Source organism: Lonchura striata, chromosome 1, assembly GCF_046129695.1.
Source record: "Lonchura striata isolate bLonStr1 chromosome 1, bLonStr1.mat, whole genome shotgun sequence".
NCBI lineage: Eukaryota > Metazoa > Chordata > Aves > Passeriformes > Estrildidae > Lonchura > Lonchura striata.
The window spans coordinates 128,456,304-128,475,821 of NC_134603.1; the positions used below are offsets into that span (position 1 = coordinate 128,456,304).

Genomic DNA, 19,518 nt, shown 5'->3' on the forward strand with positions numbered 1-19,518 from the left:
CTGTGGAGCTGTTCAAGGGCTGGTTGGATGGGGTCTATGAAACCTGGTCTAGTGAAAGGCATCCCTGCCCTTGGCAGGAACTAGACAATCTTTAAGGCCCTTCCAACCCACACCATTCTATGACTCTGTGATTTCTATGAACATTGCCTGTTGGTAAGAGTAGACAACACAAGGAACTTGGAAAATCTCTTTCTTTGAAAACTTCCATTGATGGAATCAGAAAGGTAGAAAAGAGAATTATTCTTAATCCCTAAAAAAACTGCTTTTAAAAAAATTGGTTTTATATTCCTGTCTTGTAAGATTTCAATGGAATTCCAGCTCTGTAATATAAATATTTCATATGCAGTCTTCTCATAAAGCATTTAGACCTTTAGTGATGACTTTGTACAAGTAGGTGAAAGAACTATTACAATAGATGCTAAGTACAAACTATATAAAGCAAATATAGAGTGAAAATGTTGAAAACCAATGCAAGATGAAATGTCACTTAACAAGCTTGTGCCTATACAAGTTTTTTCTTTATAATTTCTCTTTAGTAATAGAAAGCTGAGCACAAATATTGTAGGTAATTTTGCCATACTCAGGATTACATTCAAGTTCTGCAGAACCAATTTTTAAACTCTTTTAGTTGTCAGTGTAAAACAAATTGTAAACATTTCTATTTGAGATACCTTTGTTTCAGTGAGTAAACCTTCAGCTGGCTTAAGGTAGTTATACAGGTGTGTTCTAAAAGTTAAGTTTTAGGATCACAGATTTGGAAGCAAGGGAAACAACTAAGAAGGACTTCAACATCTGACCTGCAATGCGTCAAGTGCAGTGTGTTCAACCCAGTGTTTGGGCTGAGAAACCAACAAAACCGGCAGAAGGGACTGCAGGCTGATGGCAGAAAGGCTTCTGTAGATGTGGAATAGTGCAATAGATACAGGTTTGCAATTGTTTATGGTTAGTGCTGCTTCTATTCAAGTTAAGAATATAAATTAATGGAAGTAGTACATCTCTAGTTAGTATTACCAGGAATGGTAGTGCTCTTACCAGATACCTCTGTTCTGTGTGGGAGTGGAGTCCAAGAGATTTAATCTTGTAATTATTCCTCATATAGAAGCACAAATACAATGTTATCCAGTTGCCATCGATTTTATTATGCTTTTTTGTCACTGAAAAGGGATTCTTCAACAATTTAATCACAGAAACAGCAATGAATCATTGAGTTTCTTTTTGTGTTTGTGTATTTATTCTGCTTTCCTCACTTTATTACCCTTTTTGATTTCTGTCTTTTCATTAGTTATAATATTCTAATATATAAGCTGCTTTGATGTAAGGCTTAAAAATATATTCAAAATAGACTAAATGTTTCATTCCTCAGTAGATGTATTTATTTATTCATTTTGAAAGAAAAGTAAAGGAAATGTATAAAACATTGTTTATGTTTTGCTTTTAAAAACTGGTAAAAATGAATTGCACAAAAAAGATTAATGCTTTAAGTGATGATGTTTATGATTCAGAAGTAAACATATAGATGAATTTTAGTTTATGACAAATATAGTAATAGCAAAAAAGGCAGATCTGCACTGTAAAAGTGTTCCAGTATGAAGATTATTTAGTAATCATTTGGCTCTTGACTACAATTTGTGATAGGATTAAAACTCCCTTGGGTAGAATTGTGTGGGTCCCCAGGGGAATTTTGCATGATGAGGAAACACAAGCAACACTATTCAGCAAAGTCAGGGGAAATTGCTTCAAATTTCAAGCTAAAGTCTTACTAAGCAGGTTCAGATTATTTTATCCAACAACTGCACTTTTAAGGCGAGTAGCTCACTGGAATGAAATAATACTTCCCACGTGTTTATCCTGTGTCTCTTTTCAGGTCTATTTAGCTGTGGTTTATTACTGTATCAAAGCAAGTTGTTCCCAAGTTTATCAGTCCTGTAGCAAAAAGGAAGTGGAATGTGGCAAAACTGGGCACTAGTCTTCACAGGCTGGTGAAGACAGGCTATGCTGTTGCCCTCAAGATGTCAGGAGGGGTGAAGTCCTGCCAATGTCCTCCCAGCATATATTTAGCAGCCTACAGACAAAGCAAGCAAAGCTCGAACCAGATCCTGAAGGACTGACTATGTGTGTGCGTTCAGACCTGCAATAGGATACCAGCTACCCTTTCCTCTCAAACCAGATAATAATGTGCCATAAGTTAAAATTTATCTTAACCTTCACTTAGCTTGAATATTTCTGCATCTGTTCTGAAACCTGAGCAAAGGTTTTTTTCTAAAAGCTTCATGTATTAGAAAATACTTCTTTCTGCCAGTCTGACTCTTCTCCTATCCATAGAGAATCATACATGCAGTACCAGTGTCAAGAACTAATGTGTAAAAACATTAGCTAAATCTAAGAAGAATTAATTGCAACACTTAGAGAAAATAATGAGGTAGAATTCCAGAGAAAAACATGCTAGAAAACGATAACAGAAATGCAGAGGCTCTATCAAGAGAAAAAATATATTTAAAATACAAGCATAATATAAGCTAGCTCAGACAAAGGATTCCCAAGGGAAAAAGGAGACAGGATCAACTTTTTTCCTTCTTCCCTTTAAAAGATGGGAAAAGCACTGAGAAACTCAAATTAACAAAAGTTAAGCTTTCATATTGAAAACTGAACATCATGGAAAAAGAACACAAACTTAAATTGTATAAAACTGTAATTATGCTCCTTGGTCAATTGAAGGTGAAATCAGATACCAGTTTTTATTTGTTAAAAATTCCATGGGAATATTGTCACTTCTTAGCTACAAAGGATTCTGAGGTAAGTAATATACTGAAGTCAGTAGGTGGAGGACATAAATGTCACTGTTGCCTTCTCGTAGCCCTCTGAAAAAAATCAGCAGTTACCCATGAAGATGTAGGGTTTTCCTGTCTGAAAGCTGGGGTAGTATGTTCACATCTTTACGTTTTTAAGTCTGTCTGGGTGGGATGGACAGACAGACAAAAAAATGAAGGACCCTCAGTCAGAAAATGCGCTTCCATCTCTGACCAGATCTCTAGAGTGTAATTCTGCAAATGCCAGTTCTCTGCCTCAGTTGACTCAGTATATGAACTGCAGGGAAAGCATTGAGGATATAAAAAGAGAAGAGACTCAAGGTGTGTTTATGCTTTATGTAGAAGGATGTGAGGCCAAGCTGCCTTTCATTAATGGTTTCTGCTGTTGAGAACTGTGGACCTGTGACATCCTTGACTTCTGCATCCCTTGGACATGTGCAGAAGAGGTGAGGCAGAGGTTCAAAGCTTGTTCTGGTGCTTGTGGTGCTGAGTGAACTTGGATTTTCCCTTCTGAATTTGTTTCAGCAAAACTGCCTCACTCAGGCTCTACTTATGTCTATCCACACCTCTAGTGTGAGTATGGACATGTCATCAGAACAAATTCTAGGAACATGCAAATGGCAATGCTCACTGATCCTTCACAAACCTAGATATTATTGTTTTCTTAGAGCTGGACTTGAATGTGTCAGGAGTTTTCTGGGTGAACAGGGAATTGTACTTTGAGATGCTGCTGCCACCACATAGTTTACTTCAGACGCAGAGACACATCCTTGTAGGCAAGGGGCCACCTTACTTTGATAACCCATTTGGTATTTCACAATCACTGAACTTTTTTATAGTAAAGCTAATGAAGACATTCAAACCCATTTGTAGTTATCTAGAAGGTTTCACACTATCCCAGTTGAGAGTGACAATGCCAGCTATTGATATCCCAGGACTGCAACAATTTAATCAACTTCTCCATGCAGCCCTCTCCCTAGGGGAAAAAAATAAACATTCCACAAAATAGAAAACAACCTAGCATAAACGTCTATGAAATTCTTTAACCTGGCTGCTAACATACCTTTATTCTCTATACAGATTTGCTGTTCATTAAATCAGGTTAATCTTTTCACAAGTTTTTTATGAGGAATTCCATTGCCCTGTTCCCAGTTGATTTGAAAATTATGCAAAGCATTTGAAGGAGGACAGCAGTTAACAAATCTTTTCCTTTAGTGCTGTGGAACATTTTTGTCACAAGACTAAAGAACATCTCTTCAAAGGCTTATTTCCGAGCATGAAGAAGGAATTTCTGCCCCAAGAAATCATGGATCATCAGAATTCTTTCCCAATTGTAAATTACACTTTTCAGCTTTGCTCTCCTGTAATGTAATCAACCCTAGAGAATTTAAGTATGGAGATATTAATTAAATCCAACAATTAAGCAAAAAAAAAAACCCCTGTAATTTACTGTCAACAAAATTTAATTGTTAGGCAGAATTTAGAGATTGCCCCATGAGAAGGAAATGAAAGAAAAGAGGAAGAACATGTGGCAGATGACAGTCAAAGAGCTTAATCTCTGTTGATAAGTGCTCAAATACTTGTGATGCTGGTTGTGGGGAGGTCTGTGTAGAGCTCATATCAAAGGAGGTGCTTCTGGAGCTGGCTTTCCTGGGAAAGATGGCAGATGCATAGTTTGGTAGGCGGAAACTGTCCTCAGTGTGTTTAATCCATGATGCTCTAGATTTTGGAGGCGTTTCAGTGGATATATAGAAATAGTGGTGGGTGATAGGGAAAGAATTGTTTGAGAAATTGATTCATCCTCTCAGCATTTAGATTTATCTAGTGGAAAGTCTAATGTGCAGTATTTCGGAGAATTTATTATAGATTAAATACATATACTAATAAAATCCAATGCTTTCTGTTCCAGATTGCTTTTCTCTATTTATCAAAGAATATCAGTCTAAGCTTTAGTGATTCAGCCTTCTTTTAGCACTTTTAATATTCAAATAGCATGTATTTTTTTTAAATTCACCAATTTCAAAATACTACCAGCTGTCTAGAAATCTTTTTGTCTGAACAGTTTATTTTCTACTTTTGTGGGGGTAAATTTTTTTCTCTTTTTTTTGATTTACCCATCCTAGTTTTGATATGTTTTTAATTAGTCACTTATAAAATCAAAATGTTATTCCATGTGAAAATTTAGTCATAAAAAAGGGTTTCAAATTTTAGTAGCCTTATGCAAAAATTTTGTATAGTCATTGATATAAAATAGTAAGAAGGATATATAACTCCTCAACTTTTCTTTTCCAGTTTTTCCTTTTTAAATCTGTTTTTGTAAAATTGTTACGGAGACATTTTTAACATTGGAAACAGTTCCATGACTCTTATTTGGAGGAGATTTTTGAATTATGTTGTACTTCTCTCATAAGCATAAAATAAATTCCAGTGGTGGTGGTTTTTTTTTTTTATTTTATAGTTTGTTCAGCTGTATTATTTAAAGAAAGAAAGAAAAAAAAAAGCCTTTATACACTTTTAATGAATCAGCAGAAATGTTGTGGTATTTCCTTGTCCCAGATTCTCCTCAGGTTTCATCTATTTCAACATTTCTTTTAGTGAAGAAAACACTGAGAAATTTGAATATAGTTCTTTTGACTTGGCAGGTAATTAATGTAACAACCTGGAAATAGCAAGCCTAGCAGTTGTAAAATTTAAGATCAATCAGAAGTTGCTTTTAACAAATTCATATGATGAAGTTAAGGTACATGGAGAGTGTCCTGGTTTTGGCTAGGATAGAGTTAGTTTTAAACTTAGTAGCTGATACAGAGCTGTGTCTTGGATTTACTATGAGAATTATGCTGATAACAGAGTGTTTAGTTGTTGCTAAGTAGTGCTTACCCTAAGTCAAGGACTTTTCAGTTTCCCATGCTCTGCCAGTGAGGAGCTGCACAAGAAGGAGGGAGGGAGCATAGCCAGGGCAGCTGGCCAAAGGTATATTCCATATCATGGAATGTCATGGTGAGGGTATAAACTGGGAGGAATTGGCTGACTGCTGCTCAGGAGAGGGTGATTACTTCTCAGGTGAGCAATTGTATTGTGCACCACTTGTTCCTCTTGGGTTTTGTTCCACTCTCTCCTTTTGGTATCTTCCCTTTTTCTAACATTATTATCCTTAACAACTTTGCTTCAATTATTAAACTGCTTTTAAATGAATCCCAACTGTAATGTTGCTGTCTTGCATTCTGATTGGTTTTTAGCAGTGCTCCGTTTTTGTTGTTACTATTTTTCCCTGTCACAAACTGTAGTATTGATGAAATGTTTTCACAGAGTCAAGTATTCTGCTTAGCATGCCACAGTAGGGTTTGTGCTGTATGGCTTCTTAGTGTTTACTGATATATTCTGTATAAATAATTCAAGAAAGTGAATTTGAGTAATTGCTTCTCTGAGGAATACAGTCCATATCTTTTGTATTAAAATTTAAATGGATGTTTTCACATGTCCCAGACTAGTACACCTGGGAATAAAGTAGTCAGTAGAACAAGTGTGGTTTTGAGTTGTGCTGGTCACTTCTTTAAAGGGAGAGATTTTCAGCTTAATACAGAAACTATCACTGATTTCAGTGTGTCATTGTTTATAGTTTGTATTTCAGAATTGTATTCATTTACATCAGTAAACATCCTTTACTAAACTGAAGGAAAAACAAATGTACCACTAAAAAGATTCTATACCAAATTCAGTGCAAAACAAGGGATGTTTTTATGTTAGATATGCAATTAATGTAGGAAAAAATTGTTGTATTGTTGTGTTTTGTTACATGGCTTCATTTTTTTCATTCATGCTATTAATCCGGCAGCAATTATAATTACATTACTTCTGTATTTGAAAGTAAAGAAACCAGAATGGTGATTAGGAGATATTTTGGTTGGATTTCTTTTTCTTGGCCATCAAACTCTTCATACTAAACCTTAAACCATGCAGGTTTGGAGTATTTCTGACATTAGAGGCATTGTTCTCTACAAAGTGTAACATTAATTGCAGGAACACCTACACGTCTTGTATCCCTGTACATAATGCCTGCATTTCCAGGCAAGAAATCAATGATTGTAAACATGTTTTGGGTTTAATTTTGAAGAACAGAGAAAAGTTTCAGGCAGACATGTAAGCATGTGTTATCTGACATGTAAAAATTCTTCTTTGGAAAAATCCTTGATGTCACCCACGCTGAAAATCACAGGATCTAGCTAACCATGGTGAAAGTGTAGGACCTCACTGAAGGAAACACCAAGTGCATTCTGTACAGAAGAGTTTTTGATAGGCATAATTGCTGCAGCCTCCATAGCAATTAAGGTATAAAATATTCTGTGTTATTTATTCCTATTGTTCAGGCAAAAATCATTAATCAGTCCTATGGAAAACTGGAGTTTCTGTGGAAGGAAACTTGCTATAGCTTTACCCTGTGCCTGGTTGATGGAGTAACTGGCAGTTGTTGAACTTGTATGTGAGATGGACATCATGGAAGGGCTGGTGGAAAGCAAAAGAGGGCTGAGCAAGTCCAAGAGCCAGTTTCTAGGCTGTTCTAAGTGTTCCTCTTATGGTAAACAGAAATAAGTTCCCTAAGGCATGCATTAACATGAGTGTTGTGCTTTCAGACACAGCAGTGAGGTTGGACCTCAAAAGAAGCTCCTGCCTTTCAGGGAGTTGTGTTGGATTGGTTGAGAACCTGGACGGGTCTCCATGGGCCAAAGTTTGAAGCTGAAATTGGTGGTGTTGATCAGTTTTGTGGGACTGATGCAATTTATTTTGCCCTGAATACTCTCCAAAAGCTCATCCTTCCTTGCGGGGAGGACTGGATGAGGGGGAATGAGATTGTGAGGTTGGCTGGGGAATTTGCCTCTGTGTTTTTTCCCCCTCCCTCATATATTCATTTTTCTTTTCTCAGCCAGGCTTCTGTAGAGCAGCTGAGGATTTTGGTGGCATGGGGAATTCCTGGAAATCTAAGTTGGTTAGCAATGTTGGCTGAAGGCTAAGTAATTTGATTTGTATAGTTTTTAACAAAGCTTTGCTTCCTAGTTTGGATATGTGGCTTGGTAGGAATCCTGACAGAACACTTAATAAACTTTCAAATCCAGAAAGGAAAACATGTTATAAAAAGGAGAGTGGAGTTCTAAGACTTATTATAGTCAGTGGCTAGAGGAGGAGGATTTTTTTTCCAATTCTTTTTGTGATTAAATGAATGGTTTGTTAATGTCATGTTTCTAGTTTCTCTTATTTGTAAGGCCTGCTTTGTGTCTGGCTGAGAGGGCTGTGAATCTTGCCTAAGTGTATATATTAACAAAATGTATGCACAAATCTGAGTTGCCCAGAATAGGTCAAACTCCTAGAGGATTGCTGGAAAGTTCCTACCTGACATTGTATGTATTTTAACTGTATACTGTTTTGTATAAAAAAAAGAAATTTATCTCTGCATGAACAGGTCAGATACTGTGTGTGATCTGTTTAGAGCTGCTGATCTTTATTTTGCCTACCAGCAAGCACATTTGATTATTGTTGTAGTTCAATATTCATTTTTCCTATGTGATAGTCTTATTTTTAATACTACTTTCCTCTTTGTATACTTATTCTATAGGTTTCTCATTGCCTAGCCTTCCTGAAGTACTTAATGAGCACTAAAATAAAGTGTAAAGAAGTGAATTTATATTAAGCACTTCTGAAAAAGATAATACAAATGAGCTAATATTTTATTTTACAGAAATGTGAATATTTGAATAGTATATAGGTGATCTTCCAGTGTGTACCTTAACAAATAATAAAGATATACATCGATAACTTTTGTCATCAGCATCTGTATGCTGTTTTTCTTACAACCACAGTATTATCTACATAAAATGGGAAAATGCCACTGTAAAAGGTTTAACTGTGAAAAACTAAGTGATGCAGGGATCTTTCCTTGTTTAGGACTCTGTTGCAGCAGAACCTAATAGGAAATTAAAGAAAGGAAGTACCTAGAAGGTCCTTTTTCCTTTGGTGAAATATTCCCCATTATATGTCTATGTATTTCTGCATCACATATACTGAGGTGGAGTCAGGACGTGGCAGCAGTCCAGAGACCAGTGAGCCACCCTCAGAGGACTGCCTACCTCCCCTTTCCTGTTCCCAGATTACACTGGGATTAATTAGATCTACTATGTCCCCCACAGACTTCCCTTTCAAAGGACAGAACTTGCATTTGAGTGTTGTCCAGAATAAAAATGTAACCTTAAGTTCTGTTGTATGTTCCATGATTTCTGCTATCTTAGGCACAAACTACATCTTTTTTCTGTGGTCTGCCATGTCCATACTACATTTTTTCCATTGCTGCCATCTTATTCAGGACATGTATGTTTTGTTACAACTCGTGATTCTAGGCTGTAGAGCCTGAGTCTCTGTTGTGGAGAAAGGATATCAGAGTTGTTAATTTTGGTGTTAAAGTTGGTGTTTTCCCTTTTGATGAACTGTGTATGCAACAAACTTTGTAGACAGTGGTCAACTAAAGGTATTACATATGAATAGATTGATCAGACCAGAGTGCACAGCATCATTACCTTTCTAGCTGTAGTAATTATAATGGTAAACTGTTTATCACAAATATGCATATTAAATAATAATGATAATCTATAACTTTACAGTATTCAGCAATGTTAGTTTTTGTAGGTACTGAGGCTAATGTAGTTAAGGATGATACAATAGTAAAACTGGATGAAGTAATGGTAGAAAATTTTTGTTATGTAAAATCAGTTATGCAAATACAATTTAAAAAATCAATAAAATCAAATTGGTTGCTAAGATTATAAAAAATATAAACCTACTTAAAGATATAAAACTGTCTTCAATACAATCTAATCAACTCCAGAAATGAAACATCTCTAATTTGATTAAAATGACCCAATTGACCATAGTTGTTTTTTTCTTGAGATCAATAAAAGTATTGACGTTCACAAGATGGAATGATAATTTTTCTTTCTAAATAGCACGTTCAGCATTTGTAGTTTCTGACCTTTTTCAGGCACTGTCATTGATTCATAGATTTGAGGGCTGATGTGCTGTGTACTTGACCAGTTTTATTCATATTAATGTTACATTTTTCATCCCAATCTCCAATGCTCCTGTTAGTTTTCTGTTATTTTTTCAATTTTATTATATATTCAGTCAGATTTTAGATCTTCCAACTCATCCTAGTTTTTTTCTAACAGAGGAGAAAATTTCTAGTACAAATTTTTAAAAGGCAAGAAAGCTGTTATTGTACTTAGACCCTTGCTCATGGTATAGTCCATGCATTCAAATAATTCACAAGGAAGAGTCTGAGAGCAATGAAAGCTCTGGGACTGAGATGTTTTCCTTAGTGTCTCCGTGAATTTCTTCGTCCAGTGATGACACTCATATATGTTAAACAGGAAAAAGGAAAAGGTGTTGTATGATTAGGTTAATGTGTTTTTTTTTTTTAACCCATGCTTCTGTTCTTAGTAATTTTTTTTTGTTTTTCCTTTCTTTCCTCTCATGACTCCTTTTTCTATCTTAGCTAAAAACATCTCCCTCCTTAGCACTCATTCCATTGCTGTATGTATGCTGTATTCCATATTGCTCTTTTTGTCTGAATTTTTTGTTTTCTATTTTTGTAATTTAACCCTTATAAGTGATACATTGCTAGACATAGGAAGAGATTCCACTTACAGTCTAAAATTAGCTTTCTAGTCTAAAGTGGTCTTCTAGGCAACCTCTGTAATCAATAAAAAGATAAATACCACAGAGGGCAATTCATCACACTTTAAGCTTATGTTGAACTGGAAGGATTAATTGCTGCCTGGGCCACCTGTCTCTTTGTGATGATTAAAGGGAGCGCCTGAGATGACAATCTGAAATTAGGTACCTGGCTCTCAGATGGCTAAAATTAGATGAAAAGTAGTTTACCTGATGTTCCAGGAGTGGTGTTGATAATGCATTGCTGTCAGAGGGTCTGCCCTACAGAGGTAGAAACTGCATAAAATTGGGATGAGAAGGCATGCACAGTTTGATTTTTTTTTAATTTCTTTTTCCCCTGAATTTATTTGTGATGGTACCAAGAGTTATATTGATTTTCACTAGTGACCAGAAATGCTGTGATGTTCTAGAAATCAAAACCTTACTATTTTTTTAGAAAAGTTAATATTTGTATAGTTCTTATGTGAACCTCTCAGCAAACTGCAGAATCCATTTCATTTTGGCATGGAGAGTTAGAAGCTTTGTAGCACTTCTGACAAGGCTGTATAACAACATAACTAGTTACAAATCCAGTTGCAGCAATTCAATTTTAAAATCATAAGGAACTAAGTTTACTGATAAGGTATCTACTATTTCAGTGGTTGTTACTAAATTGGGAACGTCTTCATAAAGTGTGTCCAGATACATTTGATCATAAACAGTTGATAATTTTTAATGAATTCTGAACATAAGCATTTGGAATTAAAAAAAAAGAATTTGGAAATACATATAAAACCATTTACAGACAAATACAGTGTGCGAATATTTTGAGCAAAATGGTATATGAGAAAATAGTTATTAGTTACAAGTACCACTATAGGAAAACTGGTATATCCTGGTATTTAATATTTTGTATTTCATTCTGGTATATCTGGTATTTATTCTGTATTTAATATTTGCTCTTTTAACAGTGCTGTAACTCGCCACTGAACCAACGCATTTGGAACAGTTCATAGCATCAAAAACTTCATCCACATCAACTGATGCCATCTCAGCACTCTCCAGACACTGTGAACTGAAGTTAAAAATCTTTATGGAGTTTAGAACACCTGGGTCAAAAGGAATAGTCTTCTGATATACAGGGAGGACCCTTACTGCCAGTATGACGAGCCAGGAGAAATGGGTTAACCTTAGCCCTGGAGAGTTCTCTCAGCTTCAGAAATATGCAGAATGTAAGTAATTTAAAAAATAATTAAATTTATGGCTAAAGAAAAGCTAGGAGTATTTTGAATGTAGAATATAAATTTTTTGTATTATTGATACTATTCACAGCTTAGAAAGAACACACCCAGGTTCATTGCTTTCCGAGACCATTGGGAAGAAAACTCTGTTTCACATTTTTTATATGAATAATCTTCTTTGTTTGAAATTACATCAACAAATAAATAGTAAACATAATAGAGCAGTTTAAAAAAAATCACTTTTGGAAATAGGTACTGCTTCTTGGGAAAATATTTTCAAGTTATTTTTCTTTTTTTTTTCTTTAATATCCGAATTGGAAGATTTGTAATAGAGATAAAAAGTTACGTGGGTTGTTTTTTTTTTTCCATGCATTCTTATAACTTAAGCCTCGGTGCAGTGTTTGCCAAAACATTTTCCTTCCTTATGGGGAAAAAAAGGCATTTAAGATATTTCTTTACTTTGGCTTTCCTTTGCTTCTCCAGTACTTCTTCCACACACAGTAGTTCAGAGCCATTGTTTTAGTAGAACTGTTGATGCCAGTGAAATTACTTGAATATGTTTGTGTTCAGGTTTGTGTGTGTATGTTAATGAAAAATATATTTTCTTTCAAGCTTCCTCTGCTCCTCTGTAATGAAAGTTGCTAGTTTTTTGGAAATGTGAAATATGACACATTTTTCTGTCAATAGTTCAATTTTTGAGGCAATTAGGAAAAATATGTTAAAAATATATAACTTTTTGTGTATAATGCTAAAGGAATAAAACCCAGATATGGACTTAAATTTGAATTTCTGTGCTGTCCAATTTAACTAAAGGACTGATAAACAATATCTTTAATTGTGTGATCTAAAATTTTAAAATACAATTTAAAACTAAATTGAAACTAATATTTTTGACTTTTATATATATTTTTATGTAACATGGCAAGATACAAAATGTTGTGACAACAGATATCTTTACTTATTACTAAATAATAATTATACAGAATTTTGTAAAGCTTGAATATATAATTGCTTTGCTGTTTCATTGTATTTGTTGAACTTGGAAAGGCAATGAACTGAAAATCACCAAATTTCATTTGGCGACATGGTAGAGATTGATTCACTTAAAAAATAATATTAATAAAAAAACCCTGAAACAACAAAAGTCCTCTGTTAAATGTCCTCGCCTGGCTGATCAGGGTGTCAGAAGGTGACACTGTGGGGAGGGTTGACTTTGGGGCAGGTGTCTGCCAACAAGTGATGGTGATGAGCACCCAGCTGTGCCTTGTGCTAAGGAGTGGGTTTCACTGCAGGACTTTGAAATGAGTAGGGAATTCATAGAGGGGTGATTTGTTTTGCTTTTAGCCTCTGATATTAAGGCTTGTCATTTGCTCTGCCTTTCAGTTTGGTGTAGAGATTTTACTTCTACTCACCTAAATTACGACATTGTTTTAACTATGGAAGTTTTAACTTTCTTGAATTTAAAAGAATACAGTATTTGTAAATTCTATTTTATTTTGCATAAAGCTGTAGTACTGGAGTACTAGAACAAAGAGTGTAGGCTATCAAAAACCTGCCTGCCTTGGATCATACTCCTAGTGGCTGACAGTCACTTCTGCCTAGTCAATATTATTTTTATACAGCTGTGGTAGGTAAATTGTGGCAGGATGCCAGTTGCTCACCAAACTGTTCTATCACTCCTCGCTCTCTTCCCACGTTCTGAGGTGGGCTACATTCCATGGGAGACATTACTCCACAAACTTCTCCAGTGTGGGCCTTTCCCCTGGACGTAGTTCTTTGTTGCTATAGAACAGATACTGTTAGCTGGCTGGTGAATGGGAAGAAGGGACGTGCTGAGCTGCCTTGAGCTAGAACCAGTAGGAAGATCTTAAGTACAGAGGGATTTCAATTTCTGTTTTTCTTTGGAGCCTAAGTAAACTTGCTTAAGAAAGTTTGCTCATCCAGTCGTATGTCTATTCATGCAGAGAGTATTCTCTTTAAAATGCATTTGCTGATGTTTTGCATATTGACTTTTTGATCAGGAGGAAACTCCTTGCACAGTTCCCTTTTTGAGCTGAATCTCCTCAGTCTAAGCTGGCTACAGAGTGAGACAATGTTTAACTTAGGTGACAGCCTCTGCTCAGGGCACAAGCACACACCACCTTGCTAGTCTGAAAGCCTGAGTTTGGATCCCCTTAGGAAGGGGTGACACAGTTCTGCTGCACAGCAGGGGACACTTGGTAGAGTGAGAGATTTGGGTTTGAGTCTTTTGAGGTTGAAAGTCAGTCTGAATCCATGTCCTTGATCTTTCCCCTATTTGGAAAGCAAGACTGTTTCATCTCTGCCTGTTGTATGAAGAAAACTTGCTGCCAAACTTTACTGAAATCAGCCACACCTGCAAGTGTTAAAATTTCCAAGAAATATGGAGGAATGGGTCCATACAGATTGTAAGAGACATTAAGCACCTCTTCTTATCTTTAAGAAGAAATAGAGCTCAGGTGGCACCTAAATGAGCTGCTTCTCTTGGCATCAATGGACTTCAGTCATGCAGAGAAAATCTCAAACTATATTTAGATACAGACTGCACAGATAATAAGCACATCCGGAGTTGAGTCATATATTCATATATAACTCATATAAGTGTGGACATTATAGATACAACTGTCTTGGACTTAAAGCATAAATTCCCTTTTTAGTCACCAAAGTAGGTGTGTAGATCTTTCACTGTATAAAGACCTTTAAATTACTCCTGTGGATTCTAGTGCTCTGAGAAGGACACGTGCTTTTCACTTTCTAGTTCAGTGTAGTTCTTTTTATTAATCTTCTGTGAGCTTGATGATTGTCTACTCTGGCAAGTACTATTAAGCAAGGTCTGCTCTTAGCTCTGTGTGCAGTTACTGTCCTTGTAATCACTTTGAGAAGTTCCTACCACATCTTGTCTGCCTGTTTTCTTCTTCACAAAGTTATAGTGTGATTCAGTGCTTTATCCAACTGTATTGTTTGGTGAACCCAAACCCTGAATGCAAAATTTCTTTCTTGAATATGTAATAGCTTTTCTCAGTTTCCATACATATAACTGAACAGCAAAGGAGAATGAGTTCTCCATCACTTGTTCCTAATCAAAAATATTTCCATCTAAGCAACACTCAGAACTTCATAGTAAGTGAATATCTTCCTGTAAATTAATCCAAGGTGTATCTGTAAGTTTTTCTTACTGAATTATATTTGAGTTCAAGTCAAGGGAATTTTATGCTTTCAATGTAGGACCCTTCTTTGTCTGCCTGGGGCTTCAATGAATTTTTGGAACAGTTTAAATATTACTTAAAAAAAATATTTCTGAAGTGTAAAGAGTATATTACCTAATACTTGGCACTTTGCAGTTAATATGCATATGTGTGGTTTTGGAAGAATAATTATTTCCAAAGACAGCTCCTCTATGTCCTTCTACCCAGTCAAATTAAAAATCTCAACTCTCCTCTTGTTCCAAAGATAGAACAGTAGAACATACTTTTCATTACATCTTTGTCTTGTTTCAAATTGCCTCAGAAGAATAGGTAAAAAGGAAAAAAAAAAAAAACTGAGATAACTGGTGTGGTTATTATATAACAGTGATAATAATGACAACAATAATAATGTAGCCCACACTAAATCCTGAGGAAATAAAATACACTTGAGAGAAGAATTTTTTTTCTCCTTTAGATTTCATAATCGTTGCTGGTTGTGGGAGGGCAAGGTGAAAAGATACAGGGATTTTTCCTGCATAAAACTGTCTTTGCATAGAGTGAGGTACATACAAGATGTTTCAGGTGAAACAATTTGTTCTAAACATATGGTACCAGATATGTATTTGTAAATTGTATGGAGAGCAGCTGAGGGAGCTGGGGTGCTTTAGCCTGGACGAAAGGAGGCCCAGAGGTGACCTTATCACTCCCTTGAGCTTCTGGAAAGGAGGCTGTGGTCAGGTGAGGGTTGTCCTTTTCTCCCAGGCAACCAGCAACAGAACAAAAGCTGTCAGTCAACAGGACAAAAGCTTAAAAGTCTTAAGCTGCACCAGGGGAGGTTCAGGTTGGACATCAGGTTTTCCTCCGGGGAAGGTTGTTAAAAACTGGAACAGACTGCCCAGGGCAGTAGTGGAATCACCACACCTGGAAGTGTTCAAGGAATGAATGGATGTGGCACTTAGTGCAATGGTCTGGTTGACAAGATGGTGATGAGTCAAAGATGGACTTGATGATCTTGACATCTTTTTCAACCTAAATGATTCTGTGATTCACTGATATGTGCCATTCTGTACTACTCCAAATAGGAGCCTGAATTGTGAGGGCATTAGAGAGAAGGAATATAAATAGCTTAATTGTGATTGTTATCTGTATGGTAAATTGGATTAGTTTGGACAGGATTTTTTTTTTAAACCTTTTTATTAAATGAATTTTATGTCTTCATTTTATTAAACGAAGTTTTATGGCTGTTGCTGTCCAAATTGTATGTTAAAAGGAGCTTAGAGGATCCTGCTCCAAAAGCAAGTGTGGAAATATTGAAGGGATTTGAAACAGTTAAAATAAGACTATTTCATGAGTCAGCTAAGGGAAAAAAAAGGACAAGAAAAAAAAAAAAAAGAAAAAAAGGAAGCTCCTCCTTAAGCAGGCGGAGAAAAAGACCTCTGAGCTCTGGCAGCATGTGCACTCTGGGGAAATAGCTTGGTTTTGTCCTTTTGAGTTTGTCAACAAAATGTGCCCTGAGGAAAAGCCTGAAAAAGACCCTTTTTTGCAAAACTTTTGGCAGTGATTTTTTTCCCAGGCTGGTGGAGGAAAGCTTGAGCAGACTGTCACAGACTGAAGATAGAAATAGATGTTGGAGTGCTACTGAAATGACTGTGAGAACAGAAACAGTATCAGCAGCTGCAGCATCTTTTGATGTAGCATCAATTGCTGCTGTAAGAACTAGACAATGAAACAATTTTATAGGGGAACAGGAAGGAGGAATTTGTGAAAAAGATCACTGAAGAAAATTGGGAAGATCAGCAAAAGTTTTGGTTCAAAGTTAAGTTGTCAGAGACTCTAGAGTGGGCTTGTCTCTGTGGTCCTCACAGAGGGAAATACTATCTTTTACAATGGATATAAATGATAATGTTTAGGGAACGTCATATATGTGGCAGCTGGTTACCAGCAGCTATGGGCCGTTACACAATCCCTCAGAGGATCCCAGGCTTCTAGTGCCACATGGAATTGTGCTAATTCTAATGAGGGAATGAATCTCAATTTGACAAAACCAGTTATTTTTGACTCTGTGGCAAGTGGAGAGGGTGATTACTGAAAATAGTTTTACCCTAAGTATTGGATTTTTAGGATTATAGTGTTTCTGCTGCTATTAGTAAAGATGGAGGCCATTAGGTTCTCAGAAAGTTTTGACAGAATCTCTTAAGACTGGATGAAGGGTGCAGTCTGCCAGCTCTGCCTGTACAATATCCCATGCACTTGGGAAGACTTCATGGAGAAGGATAATGGGTCTAGTGAGAGATCCAGTCTTTGCATGCAAGGCCTGTTGGGAGTAGAATGGCCAGAAAAAGGGACCAGTGAGTCTGGATCCTTACCCTAAATCTGTGATTGGGAGCTAAAAATCTAAGTAGGAGCAAATGGAGTGGATAAAACTACTCAATGGTTTGGTGGGGCACTTTAGTTCTCCTGAGAGGTGAACTATGCATATTGATATAGCACTATAATTTTTTTTTTCAGATCGGTGAATTTAAATCTTTTGTGCACATTGCTGTATTGCACCAATTTAGAGAAAATGGGTTATGAATGCTACATATTATTTATTTAGGCTCTAGTCAGATTTGCTCTTAGAAAGCCCTGAACTCTGTCCAAAGGGAAGGCTGTTACATACAGTCTTCATTAATGAGGTTGTTAGATCCAACTTTGACTTCTGTTAGACTGAAATCCAGAATAGAGAAAATACAAAATTGTGACTTTACTTTTCATTTGACTGGTCATAGCTGAGATTTGACCTCTAAAGTTCATACCATAGATAAAGTTGTGGGAGATTGAAAAATGGACACCAATATAATTTGCAGAAATATCAGTGGATTCCTTTCCTTTCGCTAATGAGGCTTTCTGTGTTAGGTCTTGAAGAGAATGTAAGACCAGAATGATGAGTTGAGCATTTCTGAAGGAAAAAAAAAAGCTGATAAACATGCAGTATTACAATGTGGTGTGTATCTTTGAGGTGGGCGTTCTAATGAGATAAAATGCTTAGTGTTTCTGCCATGATCAATGACTAGTGGTGACTAGCAGTTGTGTTTTTAACAAACAGAAGCTGATCAATTCTCCAGTTAGCCTGTCAATGGTAAACAGTATAATGTTGACTCTGTTCACAGTTCTGAGTAAGGAGGAACCTTTTTATGTCTGTCAGGTGGGACACTCGTGTATGCAGAGCTCGTTTCCTGTGTTCCACTGCTTCCACTGAAGAAGGGCATCCAACTTGTTGTAGCTATAAACTATTTAGAGAAAGGAAAAACTATTGAGGGAAAGGAACAATGTAGAGGGGTTCTGAACTCTTTGCTTTGGTTAAAGGGACTGTGAAATTATTCAGGAGTTTCTTTATTTTGTGACAAAGGCAGATGCACTTAAGTACATTTTTGTCCCTCTCAGGCTGCTATATGTTCTAGTTTAAAATATTCTTTTAGGAAATACTGGCTTTCATAGAACTTTAAATGGTACATAGGAACAGCACAAAGTAGTTAAAATGAGTGACTTGGAGTACCTTATTACAGTATTATGTTCATGTCTTAGTTAATTACAGGGATCCTCTCCTGTCTTTTAACTGCAAGAAACTTTGTATGTCAGCAGCAGGGAGACATGTTATAAGAGCAGAAAATAGTGAATTTATAATTTTTACTATCAGCTGGTAAAATTGGGAAAAATCTTCTCTTTATTAATCTGCCAGAATCACAGAATTGTAAAGGCTAGAAAAGACTTCCTCTGCAGAACAGAAGATGCTCTTGGAGTATCAGGTTTGTTTAAGAGTTCCAATTAAAGGGATAATAGTCAGCAAAATCCAAAGCTAGTATTTTTTCTGTGTGCTGTTGACTGGAGACTATTAACAGGAGATCATATATCTTAACATGAAAAGACTTAATTAATTTAGTAAAAGCAGAGAAGGCAGTAGGCTGTTAGAGTAAACTGTATTTCAAAGATTTTTAAAAATGATGGCAAATTAGTCCAGAGTTTGATCAGTTCATTGAAGTACCAGCTGTTTTTAGCATCAATTTCCTTCCTAAAGAGCTGCTTCTGGTTCCTGAATAATTGATTGGTAGGGTCAAAAGTATGATGGCTCCAAAAATTGTAACTTTAATTTAGCGGTAACAAAAGTATTAGAAAGCAAATTGTCTCAGTAGTGCTAGTGCTAGTACATTTGATTTTTCTATTTTAAGAAAGCTAGTGGAAGTGTCAAAGTTGTGTACCTGTTTAGGTCTCATATGGAAGAAATGTTAAAATAATTGAAGAAGGAAAAAAATTGATTCAGGCTGTTTGATAGTACCAAGCTGTATTGATCCCAGAATCCAGAGAGAAAATTCTGTTAGAAAAGGTTATCATTATTGCAAACATTTGTGCATGGGGGAGCACTGGAAATGCTTTCTGTGTGATGAACAGGACACTGTCCCATCATCAAAAGCATTTGGTGGTTTCACTACAAGATGATAATTTACCTGCAACCTTCTTGGACATTGGCTTAGTCTGGGAGAGTGGAGAGGAGACAATAATCACAATACTGGAGAAGACTGCAAGGTTTGTTTTGTTTTG

At 36.2% G+C, this 19,518-nt stretch overlaps 1 protein-coding gene across 7 annotated transcripts in view; it reads left to right on the forward strand.

Moving 5' to 3' along the window:
• DGKB (diacylglycerol kinase beta) overlaps positions 1-19,518 on the forward strand; it is a 339,840-nt gene that overhangs the window by 19,515 nt on the left and 300,807 nt on the right. For all 7 annotated transcript variants that reach the window (XM_021538316.3, XM_021538315.3, XM_021538318.3 and 4 more), the window contains exon 2: positions 11,471-11,731. In XM_021538316.3, coding sequence (XP_021393991.1) covers positions 11,662-11,731 — 70 coding nt within the window. In that variant the 5' untranslated portion in view covers positions 11,471-11,661. The remainder of the gene's footprint in view (positions 1-11,470; positions 11,732-19,518) is intronic.